General features: G+C 45.7%; 1 protein-coding gene across 8 annotated transcripts in view; it reads right to left on the bottom strand.

Moving 5' to 3' along the window:
- Window positions 1–18159, bottom strand: part of LOC144791723 (disintegrin and metalloproteinase domain-containing protein 9-like) — a 2314109-nt gene that overhangs the window by 939814 nt on the left and 1356136 nt on the right. For all 8 annotated transcript variants that reach the window (XR_013602453.1, XR_013602452.1, XM_078666491.1 and 5 more), the window contains one exon: window positions 4729–4924. Coding sequence is in view for 6 of the 8 variants with exons in the window: in XM_078666491.1 (XP_078522617.1) it covers window positions 4729–4924 (196 nt within the window). In the remaining 2 variants the exon portion in view is untranslated. The remainder of the gene's footprint in view (window positions 1–4728; window positions 4925–18159) is intronic.

Here is an 18159-nt window from a genome sequence, read left to right as displayed (position 1 = left end):
CTGGAAGTGGAGGTGCTCGGAGGCGGTGAAGGTGTCGTCGGAGTTGGTCGTGATGCGGATTGTGTTCCTGTGGACGATGGTGATGCCTCCTCCGGTCTGGTTGACGCGATCCCTCCAGGTGATCTTGTATCCGTCCGGGATGGCTATGGCGATGTCGGGTGCTGAGGAGGCGTTCATCCAGGTTTCCGTGAGGAAGGCGACGTCCGGTGATGTTGTGTCGAGGAGGTTCAAGAGTTCGACGGCGTGTCTGTGGACGGAGCGGGTGTTGAGCAGGATGCACTTGAGGTGGTTGTTGTTGGTGGTGCCTGGCCTTTCGGGTGCGGTGCAGGTCCGGAGGCAGGTGAACTTGCAGGCTTGGCAGGTGAAGGGTCCGTGGGAGCGTTTCGGGGTGGCTCGGTAGCAGGCGGGATTCTGGTCGGGTTTGAGTGCGTTGAGGGTGGCGGCGGCGTAGGTCCATCGTGTGGGCTGGCATCGGCGGGGGCCAGGGGTCCTGGTGCTGGGCACGGTCCAGGCGCGGACGGGCGCAGACGGGCTTGCCTTTGGTGCGCCTTTGGCGCACAATCGGTGCGCCCGCTGCGCATGACCGCTGCCCGTACGCGCGTGCGCCATATGAGGCGAAGTGGGAGGGAGGAGCAGCTGGGTGGCGGGAGCGGGGCGGCCAATGGGGTAACAGAAGAAAAAGGGGGCGGGGCTGCGAGGGAGCAGCGGCGGGAAGCGGGGAGCGGGCACACCAGGGGTTACGGTATTCACGAAGGCACAAAAAAGACAATTACAGAATCAAATGGTAAATGCACACAATGAGGGCAACAGCGGGGAAGAAAGAAAACGAGCAGCAGCGGGGGCACCGAGGCCAGGGACGAACCTGTGGCGCTGGGGCAGAGACGCGCTACAGCTGTGGAGCCGCGCTGAACTATGAATTATGTATGTCATAATAAATCTACTACAGGCATCAACAGAGATTTATTAACAAAGGGTGCTTGATACCAAACACCAATATTTTTAGTGGAGCCATTTTAAAGCTGGGTATCTCGTAATGACCAGTGCCCAGTACATATGCTTAAAATGGCTTCCTGATCATTTGCAATGTTGTGGTAATGGAACCAGATATCACAGGGGCATATCTGCTCATGCAGATATGTCCTTGTGTACAATATAATGCACCCTGCCTTAGGACTGTAAGGCCTGCTGTAGTCGGTGGCAGACAGCTGTAGGGGTGACTTACATATAGTATATGCAGTGTGCCTTGGTATGGCACACAGGGAGTGTGCCATTTCGTGTTTTCAAAATGGGTTTAGACCATTTCACGCACCCTGCAACGGCAGCCTGCATGCAGTTTTTGGGTGGGTCCCTTTGGGTGGCATAATATATGCTGCAGCCCATAGGGACCCATTTAGTAGCCATGCCCTGGGTGCCAGGGATACCATTTACCACAACTTAAAGGGGTTCTAAAGCCCTTGCCAATTGGATTACAATGAAGTATTTCATTTTAGGGGAAGAACACTGGCATTGGAGCCTGTTTAGAGAGATTCAGCACACTCTCAGGGTAAAAAAACAGCATCTAGTAGTTCCAATGGGGGCAAAACGAGGGGGAACAACTGCAAGGAGCAGTCCAGTTTACTACAGCTACCTCATATACTGAGAACCATTTATCAATATCATATCCTACCACATAATTGATTATCAGCCCCTTGGGTACGCAGACCCTCACCTCACCAGTGGGAACTGCTGGTATGCTGGGACCAATATTACTGGCTTCCATCTGTTTGCTCTTAGGTCCAGCTCCATGGGACTGAGCTATTCTCTTCCATGGGTCTCTCAGCCTCTGACTTTTCCTACTCTAGTTTTAACTTGGTTAGCTCCAACTTAACCTTCCTCTCCTCTTTCATGTCCTCCAGTTCCTGTGGGGTCAGGCCCCTGACAGACACACTGCTCCATCCTGGCCTTCTGCAGGGGTCAAATTGGGTTCTCCAGGCACCTGGGCTGGGTACTCTCATTCCCCTCATCCTTTCTTATGCTCTGTCCTCCTCATTGCCAATCAATCACCCTCTACTGTGGAGGACTGCCACCACTGCACCTCCTCAAAGACCCTGACAGCTACCTGGATATCCAATTTGGTAGCCCTCTTGTTTGCTGTCAGCCCTATCTGCTTGCAGAGTTTCAGAAGCTCAGTCCTGCTGAGAGTGTCAAGGTTGTGCAGCTCCATCTCCATGGAGAAAAAGGCAAGGTAGGGCACTTAAATTTAGAAAAGGAAGAAAACAGCCATTTGAAAAATAAGGAAGAACCTAAAATGGGTCACTCTGATGTCAAATTATTTATCTGGGAATCACTGTGTGGTACTGATCAGTCAAAGAGGCAGGTCTTGAGAGAGGAAGCTTTTTGGAAGGGGAGATTGTTCCAGGATTTAGTAGCGAGGTAGGAGAAGGATCGTCCTCCGTTGTAGCTTCGCCAGATGCACGGAGTGTGAGGGAGGTGGACTGCAGGAATCTGGAGGGTTCATGGTAGTTCAGGCGGTGGTTGATGCATGCTAGTCCTTGGTCGTGGAGAGCCTTGTACCCATGAGCCAGCATCTTGACTGACATCTTTTCTGGATGGTTTGCCATTGGAGGTTCCTGAGGTGGGGGGTGGTGTGGGTCCATTTGGGGAGGTTGAGGATGAGTCTGGTAGCCGAGTTCTATACCGTTACTGAGTGTCTTCAGGAGTTGGATGGCGATTCCTGCATAATTTGTGTTGCCATAGTCAATTATGCTGGTGACTAGGGCCTGGATGATGTTTTTCCTGGTGTCGAAAGGGAGCCATCTGAAGATCTTTCGGAGCCTGTGAAAGGTGGGGAAGCAGGCAGAGGATACTGCGTTGATCTGCCATTTCAAGGTGAGTTTGCTGTCCAGGATGATGCCACAGTTGCGGGCATGGTCTGTCAATATGGAGATGGGTACTTCCATCTTGACTGTGTTGAGCTCAAGGCAGTTGGAGTTCAGCCTCCTGCTCTGAACAGGAGGCCAGAAACTAGCCCTTGTGAGTCACTCTGGAGGTTCTGAGACAGATAAAGGTACAGTCCGTGTACCCAGGCAGAAGGCAGCAGAGCAGCAGGACAACAGGGCAGCAGTCATTCAGAGCAGCAGTCCAGCAGAGTGGCAGTCCTTCCAGAAGCACAGCAGTCATTCTTCATGACAAAATAGCCACAGGTTCAGAAGTGTACTGAAGAGTGGGTCTGATGATCCTATTTTTATACTCTTGTGCCCTTCTTCTGCAAGGAGGGAGAAGCTTCTGGAAAGGTTCTTTGAAGTACAGAGAATTTCCTGTCTCTTCTGCCCTGGCTCCAAACTAGCTACAGAGACAATGTGGGGTCACTGGGCATTTTGTGTGAAAGGAGAGTACAGGCTATAAGTTGCAAGTGGGGCAGTGCTCAGCTCTGTCCTCCCTCATTCTGCCAGCAAATAGTCAATTGAGGTACACCTGATCCCTCTATTGGGTGCCTGTGTGGGAGGAATTTACAAAGTCTAACTGTCAGCTGCACCCATTCATGTAACCCAAGTCAGGTTGCAGACACAAAGGAGTAAGGGCAGGAAAACTGCAACTCTCTAAAAGTGTCAATTTTAAAACTGTAATGAAAAATCTGACTTTACAATTAAAGCAGGTTAATCATTTAAATATCATGGACACCAAACATGATATAGATAGCTGCTCTATGCTGGAAAAAAATTGTATTAAATGTAATAAGGAGTTCTTAAGATTATATTATGAGAGGGGTTGGCCTCAAAGCAGTGAAGATGGAATTTAGGAGATTTTCACTATCAGGACATGTAAAACTTAAAAGTACATCTCCAACCTTTTAATTACACAACTCCTTGCCCTCTGGCCAACCAAGGGTCTATCTTGGGGGTGTCTTATATGGAATAAAAGGGGAGTTTAAGTCTTGGCAAGGGGGTTTTAATGCTAAGTCGACATGGCAGTTTAAAACTGAATTGAGGCTGCAATGGCAGGCATGAGGCATGTTTTAAAGTGCTACTTGGGTGGGTTGCACAATAAGTGTTGCAGGCCCTCTGCATTTAATTTACAGGCCCTGGGTACACTGTATACTGCTCTACAAGGGTCTTATAAGTAAATTAAATACACCAATCAACCCATGTTTAGGGGAGTGAGCACAGGCACCTTAGCACTGGTTAGCAGTGGTAAAGAGCACAGATTCCTAATGCTAACAAAAATGAGTTTCAGCAGAAATTGGAGGTAAGTAGGCAAAAGATTTGAGGAAGACCACCCGATGGCGTACAGCTCTACTAACATGGTTAACAGTTACAAGCTAAAGTGAATAATTAACAATATATATGGAACAAAAAATCAAGATGACTAATGATAGTAAGCACTAAAACAAACGTCCGTTTAAAAATAATCAGATTTATCATGCATTGCCTAGTAAAAAAGTATCAAAGAGGAAATTCAAGCCCCAACAAGAACAATGAATTTCAGCAAGTGCATGCAAGGGGTCTATCACTAGCATATTCATTGAAGTAGTTCTTACAAATGGAATAAAACAGAAACTCCTTTCTTTGATTTTGGCTTTAGTGCTTTAAAGTGAGGGTCTAAAAAATCAAAACAACTAAAGCTAACCAAATCCCAAGGTGACACTGCACATAAATGACAAGAGCCATCAGCTTAACATGCAGTCGTCATTTAGGGGAATTCATATCCCATTAAACAAAACAACTGGTAGTTAAAAAGAATAACACATACCTTGGCCAAAAATCTTTTTGCAATGTTCACTATAGTCATAGCAATTTTTTTTGTAACATACAGACAGACCATTATTGCAGGGTGTTCCATCTTGAAAATAGAAATCAGCTCGACATGTGCTAGAGGTGCCATCACAGTACTCCGCAAGGTCGCATTCTGATACAGGAACTCTACAAGGTGATCCTACAGTAGCAAACTGAACATACAAAGAAATTAAATTTAATTGCATTTGTATACTGAGATACAACAATTCACATGCCTTCATTATATATTACTAGAAATAAAATGAGATATTGTTGAAAGTTGTTTTGGTACACTAGGTTATTTGAGGTAGCAGTAGGCAGAGCCGGCAGGTCTATAAGACGAGACATCAAAAGACAATCTACTATAGTCTGGAGCTTAGATAATCACCGTACCGTTACTGTAGGTATGTATGTTGGTTGGTCCACTGGCCCATGTAATCACAAAGACGACTAAGAAACAGAACATGAGAGTCTTGATGCTCCCATTTAACCAGGACACTAGGTACTTGGACTGCGACTTAGGCTGGCCTCCCAATCACACTTCAAGTTTACTGTCCCTCTTCTCAGAAAGTATACCCGTGAATAGTTTCATTTTAGTTTGCACCAAGTGCAAGATCAGTTATTGATCCTCTGTTGGTTTTGTGAAAAGAGGCAGAATAGGTCTGTTAAAGGATCGGTCCAATTCTTCCTACAGAGAGTTATCTCTTTACATTTTTTTTTTTTAAACAATTTTTATTGAGTTTTGAGAGTACCACATGGGCGAAAGCCCGACAAAGTCCACAAAAATGACATATTATTACAGGATTACCAATTATGGATTTATCCATGAGTACACTTTGTATGCGAAACAAAAAAAACACACTAAGAACTGTATGGAGACAGACGAAGGAAGATGGCGTCCGACTGACACTCCCTGGCGGAGCTCCGCCGAGCTTTTCCCCGAAAAATGGCATTTTCTTAAGTAAAGGCATGTAAAAATCATTGGAGGCACAAGAGAGAAAGAGCAGATTCTAAAGCAGATAAAGTCTGGGAGAAGACGGTATGCCTGACATTCAGCGGAAGAAACCGTTATCTTTTTCACTAACCTGCACCTGCACACGCACACGCTGGTCAAGCTGTCGGGGTTATTCTCTGCAAGCGTTCGTCGGAGAGCTCTTTCTCGCTCTGGCATCCTGGATCGCGCTTGACCTGGACAAGCCCTCGGAGCAGCCGAGCACCGGATCACTACACAGACACACATTGAAGTCGGCCACGAGGGGAGCACTGCACAGCTACCACGTGAAGAGTGAGCCGAGCAGGGTGAAGAGGAGCTCTACGCGAATTGCCGTCTACACTGCAGGAAAGGAGGAAAACATGTCGGGTAAGGGGGCCCGCGTCTTTAAACCTAAGGGCAATAATAATACAAACATTAGCGCGCAGCAGGGCTCTGCTTTGCCCTCGGCATCCACCCGACAGAAGGCGCCCAAACCTGAAGTTGTACAGACAACTAAAAACAAAGCTACTGAAAAAGCAATGGGGAGAAAAGACGGATTATCAAGAACTATAACAGACTCTAACACTGGGAATAGTTATAGTTGCAAAAGAGGCCCTGGCCTGGGCCGTACTGAAAAGGAAGCTGATAGAAAAAAAGACACAGATGTATGTCAGCCTTTGATAACAGCCAGTTTTGGGGCACTGACTGATCCGCTGAAACCTAATAATGCAGGTCAGATGGCATTTACTGAGGAGGAGGAAGGGGCTTTACCCGAAGTATCAGCAAATGCGCAGGATCTACCACCCCTTTCCGATCCCGAAGGTCCCGAAAGTAATATCTCTGGTCCCTCTCGTCCCTTATCACCAGACCGCTTGCTGAGCACTGAGATAGATCCTATACAAGGGCTGCCGACTAAAGGCATACCTTACACCCCAGACAATACAGATCTGTATTACTCTCTCACAGATGAATCAGTGATTTCCGATGTTAGCATTTCTCTGTCTAGCGAGGAGGAGGGTGGCAATTGGTATAATAGCTCCAACCCTGACTCACAGAAACAACTACCTCTTTTCAAAAAACTGCGGAAAAGGAAAAACAGAGATCTTCACAGAAACGAGCATGTATCATCTGATAAAGAGAGCATCCCTGAGTTAAAATGGGATTATCATGGGACACCCCCACTTTTGTTTCGCTCCGACTCCACAAATGCATCTGGGGGAAATCAAACTATCGTAAGTGCGGATGTTGAGACCAAAGAGCCACCTGAGGAAAGAGCTAAGGAGCCCAATCTGGTTGACATCCTACAATCTATCAAAAACTTTCAAGCAGAGGCCAAATCCGATAGCCGCAGATCCCGCCTGGCTGCCAAAAAACTTCAAGGGGCAGTCAGGAAAGTTGGTAAGACCTGTGTGGAGATCGCTGACAGAATGACAGCAGTTGAGGACAGAACAGCTGGAGAAGGATGTGACTGCTCTTCAAACTAAAACCGAGGAACATGAAGCCATAACTAAGGACATCATGTGGAAGCTAGAGGAGCAGGAAAATCGTCAGCGACGAAACAACCTTCGCTTCCTAGGAATACCAGAGGGCATCGAGAAGGAGGACCCGAGGAAATTAATGATCACTTTCCTGCAAAAAGCTTTCCCAGAACTACAAGCCTGGGATCTGGACAGAGAAATCCAAAGAGCCCATCGATTTCCTCTGATGATTAAAAATCGTAATGTAGCTGCTCAACAACATCCAAGAGCAATGCTAATTTTTTTGGGGAATTTCCTGCTCCGACAGGCTTTCTATGACCTGGCCAGACCTACCAGCAAAAGGACCGTGGATGGAATATCAGTCTTCACCAGGCCTGACTTCGCACACGCAACCGTAGAGCGGAGATGGCGCCTCCGACAACTTTTCGATCCGTTCCAGAAGCTGGGCGCAACAGTTTACCTTCAAAACCCTGCAAGATTGAAAATCGTATACAGAGGACATACCCGTAGCTTTGTGTCTGAGATACAGGCTAAAACTTACTTAGATGAAATCTCTGGACAAAAATAATAGCAATCAGAGGCTTAGAGACTCTTCTATAGATCTCTTTCCTTATTTTTATTTTTTCTTTCTTCTCTTTTTCTTTCTCTTCTTTTTTTCTCATATGAGTATTACTTTGTCAACTCATGCCTGACAGGATAATTGAGGATAATTGAGATGTTCGGGGGTGGCTCAGGTGGGCTCACCGGGCCCTGCATGCCGGATGTCACACCCCTGGCTCGCCACGAGCCAGGTAACCTTCATAGGTGGTGGGGGGGGGGGGGGTAACCAGGGTCAGGCAGGTATATTTTGTCAGTATGTAATAAAAAGGAAACTTCTAGCCATTTTTTTATGGCTTTCTTTTTAACGGGATCCATAGCGACATTTAGAATGATAAAATGGGGGTGTTAAAAATACTGTCACTTAATATATGTGGATTAAATGATGTGAAAAAAAGGCAGCTGGTAGCAGTCAGACTGCAGTCTATAGGGGCAACTATAGTTTGCCAACAAGAGACTCATATTGAGGGTTCTCAGTCGCATATGTTAAAATCATTGGGATATAATGTGATAGGTGCAACCACACAAGGTGCTCGGGTTAGAGGGGTAGCAATCTTAGCAAAAGGTTTAGGAGCAGGGAATCACTTTACTAAAACTAAGTGCGACAAACACGGGAGATGGGTGATCACAGAATATAGACCTGGAAAATCCCAACCAATAACCATCTGCTCTATCTATGGGAATAACACGGATGATCCCGCAGCTATACATCAAATATCAAACGAACTCACTCATTGGCCCCTACCACTAATAACACGTGGGGATTTCAACATAAATCTTTCTCATAATTGGTCAACTGGGAATGACTGGCAGTACCGTGGTCGAAAACCAAAAGTGTTCAGGGCTTTTAAGCAGCTATGTCTGACACACGGACTCGTGGACGGGTGGCAATCATCCAACCCCAATGATCCAGGATACACATTTTTCTCAAACCCTCACCACACACACGCAAGGTTAGATTACTTTTTAATCTCCAATTCATTAAGATCCACGTCAGTTTTAAACAAATTACCCCGGGTACTCTCAGACCATAGTCCTCTGCTGTACTCAGTAGATCTAGCCATAATACACCAGGAACAAAGAACTTGGACTTTCGAGAGATCCTTGCTACTTGAAATTGAATATTGTAAACACATGAGAATCTGGATTACCAATTTTTTGGAAGACAACAAAGGGAGTACAACGGTAGACTATGTGTGGGATGCCTTGAAAGCAGGAATCCGGGGAGAAACAATCCAATATTCTTTAAGATCTAATAAGAAAGCAAGAGAATCACTAAATGCATTACAAGAAGCACTAAGGGGGGCCGAGGAAAACCTGATAACTATAACAAGAGATCCTTCCACTGCAGAAGAAATAACTAATGTTCAAAATCAGGTGGCAATTGCCAAAGCGGCAATAACAAATATTTATACTACCAAAGCGGTTCAAAAAGCTACTGCCCACCGTGAAAAAGTATATGAGATGAATGAGTTAGTCGGCCATCAGTTGGCTATACGGATGAGACAGCAGACATCTCAGAGCACCATAAGTGAGATACAGGACCCAGTAGAGGGCAGGATATCCGACCCTGAAAAGATCAGAGAAGCATTTTGGCACTTTTATAGCACTTTATATATGGAAGAGGTCGAAGTACAACAAGGAAAGATTAATGAATATCTTGAAATGGATCATTTTAACAAACTTAATGCGGCAGATCAAGGAAACCTGGAGGTAGCCCCTAACTTAGAATAAGTCATAAAAACTGTGAAGGATCTCCCCCGGGGGAAAGCTGCTGGGTTAGACGCTATTCCTTTAGAATTCTATACCGTATTCCTGGACCAAATTAAAAATATATTATTAGATCTATGTACACACATATTTAGAGGAGGGCAACCTCCCATTTCGTGGTCCAGGGCAAAAATTGTCATATTTCCGAAAAAACAAAAACCCACTTATTTAATGGGATCTTATCGTCCTATCACTCTAATAAATGTTGACTCAAAGATTTATTCTAAAATATTAGCTAACCGTATCGCACCAATTATTCATAAAATCGTTTCTGAATTCCAGCACGGCTTTGTCCCCGGGAGAGAAACCACAAATCACACTCGACGTGTGATTAGCTTGTTCGATAAAACTGAGGTGGCAGGAGACCCAATGGCGCTAATACTTCTCGATGCCGAGAAAGCATTCGATAGGGTCTCCTGGCCATTCCTGTGGCAGGCAATGTCCCGGGTGGGATTTAAAAAAGGGTTTATAGGTGCTGTCCAGAAATTGTATATCAACCCCCGTGCCTCGGTCATGGTTAACGGCATCCCCACCAAAGAATTGACAATTACAAGAGGCACTAGGCAGGGATGTCCCTGTTCCCCGTTGCTATTCGCAACCTATATAGATCCTTTTATCCGACGATTGGAATGCAACGGGGACATAGCTCCCATCTCAACCCAAGGATATCTAACAAAAACACTAGCTTATGCCGATGACATCGCTATAGTGACGGCTGATCCAAATCGTGCCATGTCTATTATTGAAATAGAGGCACAAACTTTTGGGAAACTCTCAGGCTATGCTTTGAACCAAGGAAAGACACAAATTATATTAAATAATAAGTGTGACCTGAGAGACTCCCGGGTAACAGATAAAGCTACTTATCTAGGGGTAACTATTACATCTGAATTGGAAAATCTAGTGGACCTAAATCTAAAGCCTTTAGTAGATACAATGCAAGAAGATCTCCGCCGTATTGATAATTTACATCTATCACTGATCGGCCGGGTAAACGCACTAAAAATGGTCTACTTCCCAAAAATCCTGTACATGTTTAGAGCTATAAATCTGGAAATTTCAGATTATTGGTTTAAAGCAATGGAGCGTGCTTTTTCAAGCTTTATTTGGTCTTACACCCGACCTCGACGTGCTTATAAATCTTTGACGCTCCCAAAAGAAAGAGGAGGACTCGCCCTCCCGAATTTGAAGGTATACTATTGGGCAACAGTCTTGCTATATAGCCAGGAGCTTCTTTATCTCGATGGCATAGAAATACCACTGGGCGACAGCTGCCCGTCTATTTATCAATTAATCTTGGGTCACAAAAGTACGGGCTATCTATGGAGACACCTTTTTGACAGCTACCACAAAAAAGTCAGGTTAAAAACACTCCTAGGATCTTTCAAAGTATGGAAAGCAGTGAGAAAACTACTTGGTATAGGACGTATATCTTTCTACTCCCCTCTTCAAAATAACGCTGTCCTACCTGAAATATTTAGCGGGACATGCATGAACAGATGGAAGACTGCGGGAATTACCCACATAGGATGTATGATCTCCTCAGGAGGGTTATACTCCTTTGAGGATTTACGAGAAAAATTTCACCTGGAATGGAGAGACTTCTTTAAGTATCTCCAAATAAGAGACTTTATATCGCAACATAATAGAGAAAATAAACTTTCTTGTGAGATTGATATTGCTAATATTTTAAGTACCCCCGGAAAAAAATCAGGATTGGGGAGATGTATGCTCTTTTACTGTCTCACTTTCCGGATGATCTACAGAAAATAACACAAAAGTGGCAGAACAAACTTAATATTACATCAGAAGAATTTAAACTTGCATATGATTATTCACAATCTGTTCTAATATCAACAAAATTACAGACTAAATTTTACAAAATATGCTTTTTTATGTACTATACCCCGGATTAAATAGCCAAATGGGGGAGTGAGAGAGGCACGTGTTGTTTTAGATGCAATTTACCAAGTGCTGATTGTCTACATATATTCTCTGCGTGTGCATGCTTAACATCTTTGAAATCAAGTATTGAACGCTTTCTATCACTGGTTTTAAATGCAGCAATCACCCTCCCTGATGAAACAGTTATGTTGGGTATATCAAATCTGGCTAATCCAATAACTGGGTCCAAATTAATTTTTGTAGCAATGGCTGTCTTAAGAATCTGCATAGCCTCTGCCTGGCTTGACCCCATCGCCCCATCATTCCAACAATGGTTTGCAAGACTGCTAGCCATATATAACTTAGAGATGGCCATATACAAGACAAAAGGCAGGAGGCGACGGATAAAAGGGCTCCAAATTTGGCTTCCTCTAAGGGAATGGTCTCAGCGTCAAAATAGTACTTAGCTACACACTACAGCTTATATATTAGACAATCGAAGGATCTTTATATCTAAATCATGCTTAAATAATTTGGGATAATTTAATTAAAGAGCATAATCCCTTATTGTTTTTTTTTCCCCTCGCTTCTCTTATGAATTAGTTGTTTTCCTTATTTATTTATTTTTGTCTTTTCATTCTCCGTATACAGAAATACTGTTTTTCTTATCATTTTCTAAACTCGTTTTATTATTGCCTGTCCTGGAGGGGGGGAGGGGGGACACAAAATGTTTGTCTGTATTAAAAAATCAAATAAAGATATTTAACTTAAAATAAAAAAATAAAAAGAACTGTATAGAGACTACAAAGGCAAAGGACTATCAAATCTTTTATACACCCAGAACGACAAGAGAAGACATTAGACATAGCAGATTGCAGAATGCCTAGTGAATCACCCTTACGGGGATTGTGCTGGAAGAGGCGAAAGGACAATACCCCTGTATGCAACCCATCAAGACCACATTTTTCTATGCTTTTGGGGACAGCCCTGAGCCTGGAATACAGCCATTTCAGCTCCCATACACTTATCCAGTGCTCCTCTCCACTTTCCCATTGTCGGGGTAGAGGTTCCTTGCCATAGTTGTGCAATATCCCGTTTGGCGATGACTAGGGCTAGGAAGAGTAGATGTTGCTGGTATTGATTGCCGCCTATATACTCAGTACCGTGGAGGAGGGCCAAGCGGGGTTCCTGCTGGAGGTCCCAGGATAGCACCTTTCTGAGACCGGTCAAAACCTTGTGCCAGAAAGGCTGCAGAGCAGTGCAAGTCCACACCGTGTGAAGGAAAGTCCCCTCCTCCCTGTCGCAGCGCAAACACAAGGGGGACGCCAGAACTCCCATCCTCCAGAGGCACGACCGAGCGTAATACACGCAGTGTATGTATTTAAACTGTATAAGACTATATCTGGATGCCACTGCAGCGCCCCGGGGACTGGCTATCGCCTCTGTCCAATCATCGTCCGTCAGGTCTGGAATATCTTCCTCCCATGCCTTCCTCGTCTTGTTCAGGGTCGTAAGAGTGTGCGTTATCAGTGTCTGGTATATTTGTCTTATTTTATGAGCGCCCAGATCCCCCATGAGGAGGTAGCCTTCTAACGGGTTAAATTCAGGGAGATCAGTTATGTTCGTCAGTGAGGGAACTAGGGCATGCCGCAGCTGGAGATATCTGAAGAACTGTTTTTTCTGTAACTGGAACTCTTCCTGGAGTCGCTGAAACGATTTAAGAACAATACCTGCATGACGTCCCCCAAGGTGGAGATGCCAATCAAGTCCCACTGGTGGAACCCCTTCAGGGCAAACACCTGGCGCAAATAAGTGCCGTGCCATAGGGGCGTTGCCCGTGTCAGCCGCCCCTGATCACTTTACAATTTTGAGGTCTAGCAAGAGAATTAAATCTGAATATTCCAGAGAGAGGAAGTTCTCACTTTCAGAATCTTAGTCTCTTTAAGAAAATATTTCTGTACAGCACAAAACATCAGATTTTTAGACAGATGTGCTTCTAGGCATATAGAACAAGATACTCACCTTCGATAACTCCTTATGTGGTACAGTCTCTATCTAGCTGCAGAGTCCTTAGTTTATCCCCAGGCATACTGGATCCAGAATTTTTTTCGTGAATAGTACCCCATGGCGACAGTAGGTGGTGTCAATCGGATCCGCGGGGCACCATCAGCGTCGTCCATGCTGGATATGGTGTGCAGAGTGCCCATCTAGGCACCACCCAGGCACACTGCCATCAATTTCATCCCAGGACATTTCACGCCAGTAGCACAGAACCACAAAGAACAATGACCACTGGTATGGAAACGTAGGGCCCTGAATGGGGAACACCCTGTCCCTGAACATACATTCGCAGAGCGAAGAGGATGGGTGGGTCAGTCTGTCACATTAGAATGGATAACCAAGCAATACTTTCCAGGAGTAATGTCTTCAAAAAGATTTAACACTAAAAAGTCTTGCAGGACCAAAGGGCAAAGTGCCCATCCCTATGGTACGGACTGTCCAGGCAGTAGTGTTTTGTAAATGTGTGCAGAGATACCCAAGCTGCTGCCTGGCAGATGTCCAGGACCGGAACTCCGCATGCTAACGCAATGGATCGCAGCACTGGCTCTACTGGAATGAGCACGCAATCCGCAGGCGGTTGCTTCTTGGCAAACGCGTAGTATATTTTGATACAGAGAATGATCCGTTAAGAGATAGTCAATTTCTCTCCCACCTTCTCTTTCTGGGCTCCAACATACTCCACAAAGAGTTAGTCTTCCACCAGGAACTCTTTTGCGTGGTCAAGTAGAACGACAATGCTATTTTTGGGTCCAGCCACAGTTGAGTCGCTCCTCTTCCATAGAGGGATAAGGCATAGCGTAAAAGGTAGGCATGGTTATGGACTAGGACTGGCCTACATGTCAGAATAACATTGCAGACTTCAGGTGGAAGCTCGTAAGCTGTCAGCCGTCGCCGCTCATTGCTCCATGCAAGGAGGAAGAACGTTGGCAGGTTCCGGTAGAGAAATAATAACAGTGCTGCTGCAACAGAAGATCCTACCGAATGGACAGCCTGATCGGAGGACCGATGGCCATGCTCAACAGCTCTGGCTACCAAACTATCTGAGCCCAGTCCGGAGCCATAAGGATGACTTGGGCAATGTCATTCCTGATCTTCTTGAGAGCTCCGAGCAGGTGTGGTATGGACAGAAAGGCGTACAGGAGGCCTGAGCTCCACCTGACACCAAAAGCGTCTCAGAGCCAGAGCTGCCTTGGAAACTCCAGTGCGCAGAGCTGCTAAAATTACGCATTCTCGGCGGTGACGAGCAGATCTAACCAAGGCAGAAAGAGACCTTGCACCATCGCCGGATGAGACTCCACTCGTGATCTGCTGGACATCTTCGGATGAGTTAGTCCACCCTGGTGTTCAGTGAGACAGCCAGGTATTGAACCACCAGGGTAATGCCCTGACATTCAAACCATGTGCAGAGATGCAGAGGCTCTTGACAAAGGGTCCATGACCCCACCAGCCCTGTTTGTTGCAGTACCACATGGCGGTGGTGTTGTTCATGAACACCTGCACTAGTCTTCCCTTGATGGAGGGTAGAAAGTCTTTTAATGCCAGCCGGATCTCCCAGAGCTCCAGAAGGTTGATGTGGAGTCCAGTTTTTACTGCAGACCAGAGGCCTCTAATCTCCAACTCTCCCAGATGGCCGCCCCATCTCAAGAGGGATGCATCTGTCAGCACTGTCAGATCTGATTGGGGATGGGAGAGGGGTTTTTTGTTGACCCAATCAAATTCAAATTCAAAATTTGATTTGATTTAGACCTCAACTGAGGTCAACAAATACAAAATCATAATATAGAGTAGTTATATTTATACTTTTAGGTCTGCTTTAAACCACATTATATGCATAGTAGATTAAAATTGACAAAAAATACATGAGTTTGCAATTGTTAGATGTATGCACTTTTAAATCAATTTTAAAAACTCTCTAAAAACGTAAGCCAGTTATGGCAAAAGAATTCATTAGTGGGGACTTATGCAGTGTGATTAAGTCTTGAGTTAAAATAGTGTTGTATCTAATATGGATGGGTTTTATGAAACGTTGTTGAGCCTCTACCAAAATCAGATTATGGCAAATTAAAAGTACGTGAAAAATGTCTTGTGCTCCACGCTACACAAGTCACAGATACCTGAAGAATGTTCAGGGGAGTTTCATCTAGAGGAGCGAACTTTTAAATGGAGGATTCCTAATTGCAGAAGAACAATACAGCGCCTTACTCTATGTTTTAACTGAAACTGTAAATAACGCTCTGGAGTTTTATATACTATGTTTTCTGCAAATGTTTTGCAATACTTTAGTTGAGTACAGTGCTCCTCATCTAATGCAAAACTTAATCTCAGCATCGTGTGTTTAAAAAAGAGCTTCAAATGCGCTGGAGACCAAGCCTGCAAAAATGCTACAGTGCATTGTGATGTCTCAAGGGCTACTTTAAGGTTCCTATTAAAAGTGTGCAATGCCCATTCTTCTCTAAAAGTCTCCAGTTTTAACATATGTCTTAAGGAGCAAGGAGCTGCATGTAAAAGATTAAAAACCCACCGTATCAGGGTGGAGCTTCGCGCGTAACCAAGATGGCCGCGTGAGCACAGGGCTCCCGAGACCCTCGCAACCTCCCGTATCTATCCTGTAAACTATCCTGATCACATTGACGGGTTATTGGCGTTAATGACGTGGAGAAGTGTGGCTCACTGGTTAGAGGAGGCAGACCTGGAAGCAGAGGTCAGCCCGGGACCAGGGTTCAATTCCCGGCTCGACAGGGTCTTGAGTCCTAAAATGTCCATGGACTCGACAATTCTCGCTCCGGTGCCTATTCGACTCACGGGTTCACACTCTGCGACTCTGGGCAATAGCTTGCTTAATCTCCACAACGGCCCCTCGCGGCGGGATGCCTGACTTTCACCTTGCGGATACCCTGCCGGGGTTAACTCACAGGGGAATACCAGGACGGGTTCCCTAAGCAAGCGCTTAGAAACCGCTTGGTGATTTGCGCTATATAAATTCCTGTACATTTACATTTACATTGAAGAAGAGCTATAGCTGAGGCGGACACCGTTGTCCGAATTTGAATCGGACTGCAGGAGCCGGAATAACATCGACTTGAATATTGCGGCCTGCCCCTCGGAGTTGCCCGGAGCTCGAGTTGGTGGGATGCCCGGGCAGTAGTTGAACAACAGCGGCCTGAGGAGACACTGATCTGACTTTCACTTTCGAGGCCTCTGTCTGATCCTACGCGAGAGCTCGCCTAACACTAGCGGAAGCTACTTGACTGCTAAGCGATCGTAGTTGCTGCTCCGATTGTGTGTTCTGGGCCCAGACGGACCGTGCCCTCTGATCGCTGCTGCCGGTCGGATTGCAGTTCCCGGTTTGGCCATTTTCTTTCGTTGCCCACTGCTCTGGAGTCTTCCTGTCCGTGATGGCGACTAAGCCTGATGGTGACAAGCAAAAATCCAAGATCACTCAGCGAGGTGGCTACACCCAGGCAAATAATATGGATCGATACGCTCAAGCTAAAGGATCCCCTGGTGGACCGAGTAGATCACTGGATGGTACTAAGGAGGACCTGGCCTCATGGACAGAATTGACCTTGCAAGACGTCATGGGTGCCATTGACAGGATGAAGGCTTCCATCGGCCAACAATTTGAGGCTCTCGCCCACAAGCTGGACACCGTGGCGATTGATGTTAATTTGATCCGTACGGATTTATCGAAAACCAACGAAAAGGTCAAATCGTTGGATTTGAAAACTTCCTGCCTCACGGGTGATGTGTCCGATCTGCAGACGGAGGTCCGCAATCTGAAGACCTCGAATGACTTTTTTGCCCGCCGGTTGGAGGACTTTGAAAGCAAGGCTCGGCGTAACAACGTACGCATTATAGGGGTCCTGGAAAAATCTGAGGATCCGGCAGCTGATCTTTTTGTGGAAGATCTCATCACCAAGCACCTTGCTCCTAAGGGGTTGAGCAAGTTCTTTGCGGTTAAAAGAGCCCGCAGAATACCGGGTGGCCAGAATCTTTAATTTCAGAGATAGAGAAGCTATCCTGCAAGCTTCGCGGACTAATGGACCCGCGAAATATGAAAATACCACTGAGTTTCTACCCGGACTTTACACAGGCTATCCAAAAGCAAAGACTTGGGTTTCTGGGCGTCAAACGCCGACTGAGGGACATGGAGCTGAAATACGCAATGCTTTTTCCAGCCAGGCTGCGCGTTGAATTCGAGGAACGAACGTACTTATTTGATCGTCCAGAGATGGTGGGGGAATGGCTTGACACTTTGCAACACCGACGTGGCCAGGAGGAGCATTCTGGAGGAGCAGAGGGTGGCCCGACGGAGCAGGAATAGGACCATGGTTTCCGGTCCCTGAACTTTATTGATAACCCTGACTATGGTTCGATGACTTTTATTGTATGATTTGAAATACATACCCGGTGGTTGCTGGGCGATGGATGGGACTCTTTCCTCCTCTAGGGTTTCTTTTTGTAGACTAGTTTGATGTTAGGGCGACAGGCACACTGCAAGTTGGGGTGGCTATTTAGTCTTATGCAGGGGTGCAGGGTGGGGGGATTTGGAATGGGTTTCTGGTTTGTGGGTGGGGGGTTGTTTGCATGGGTGTGTTTTGGTTTAGTGCAAGGCAACATATTGTTCTGTCAATTGATTTGGATG

This window comes from Lissotriton helveticus, chromosome 11, assembly GCF_964261635.1.
Source record: "Lissotriton helveticus chromosome 11, aLisHel1.1, whole genome shotgun sequence".
NCBI lineage: Eukaryota > Metazoa > Chordata > Amphibia > Caudata > Salamandridae > Lissotriton > Lissotriton helveticus.
This window is presented reverse-complemented; position numbering and strand designations above follow the sequence as displayed.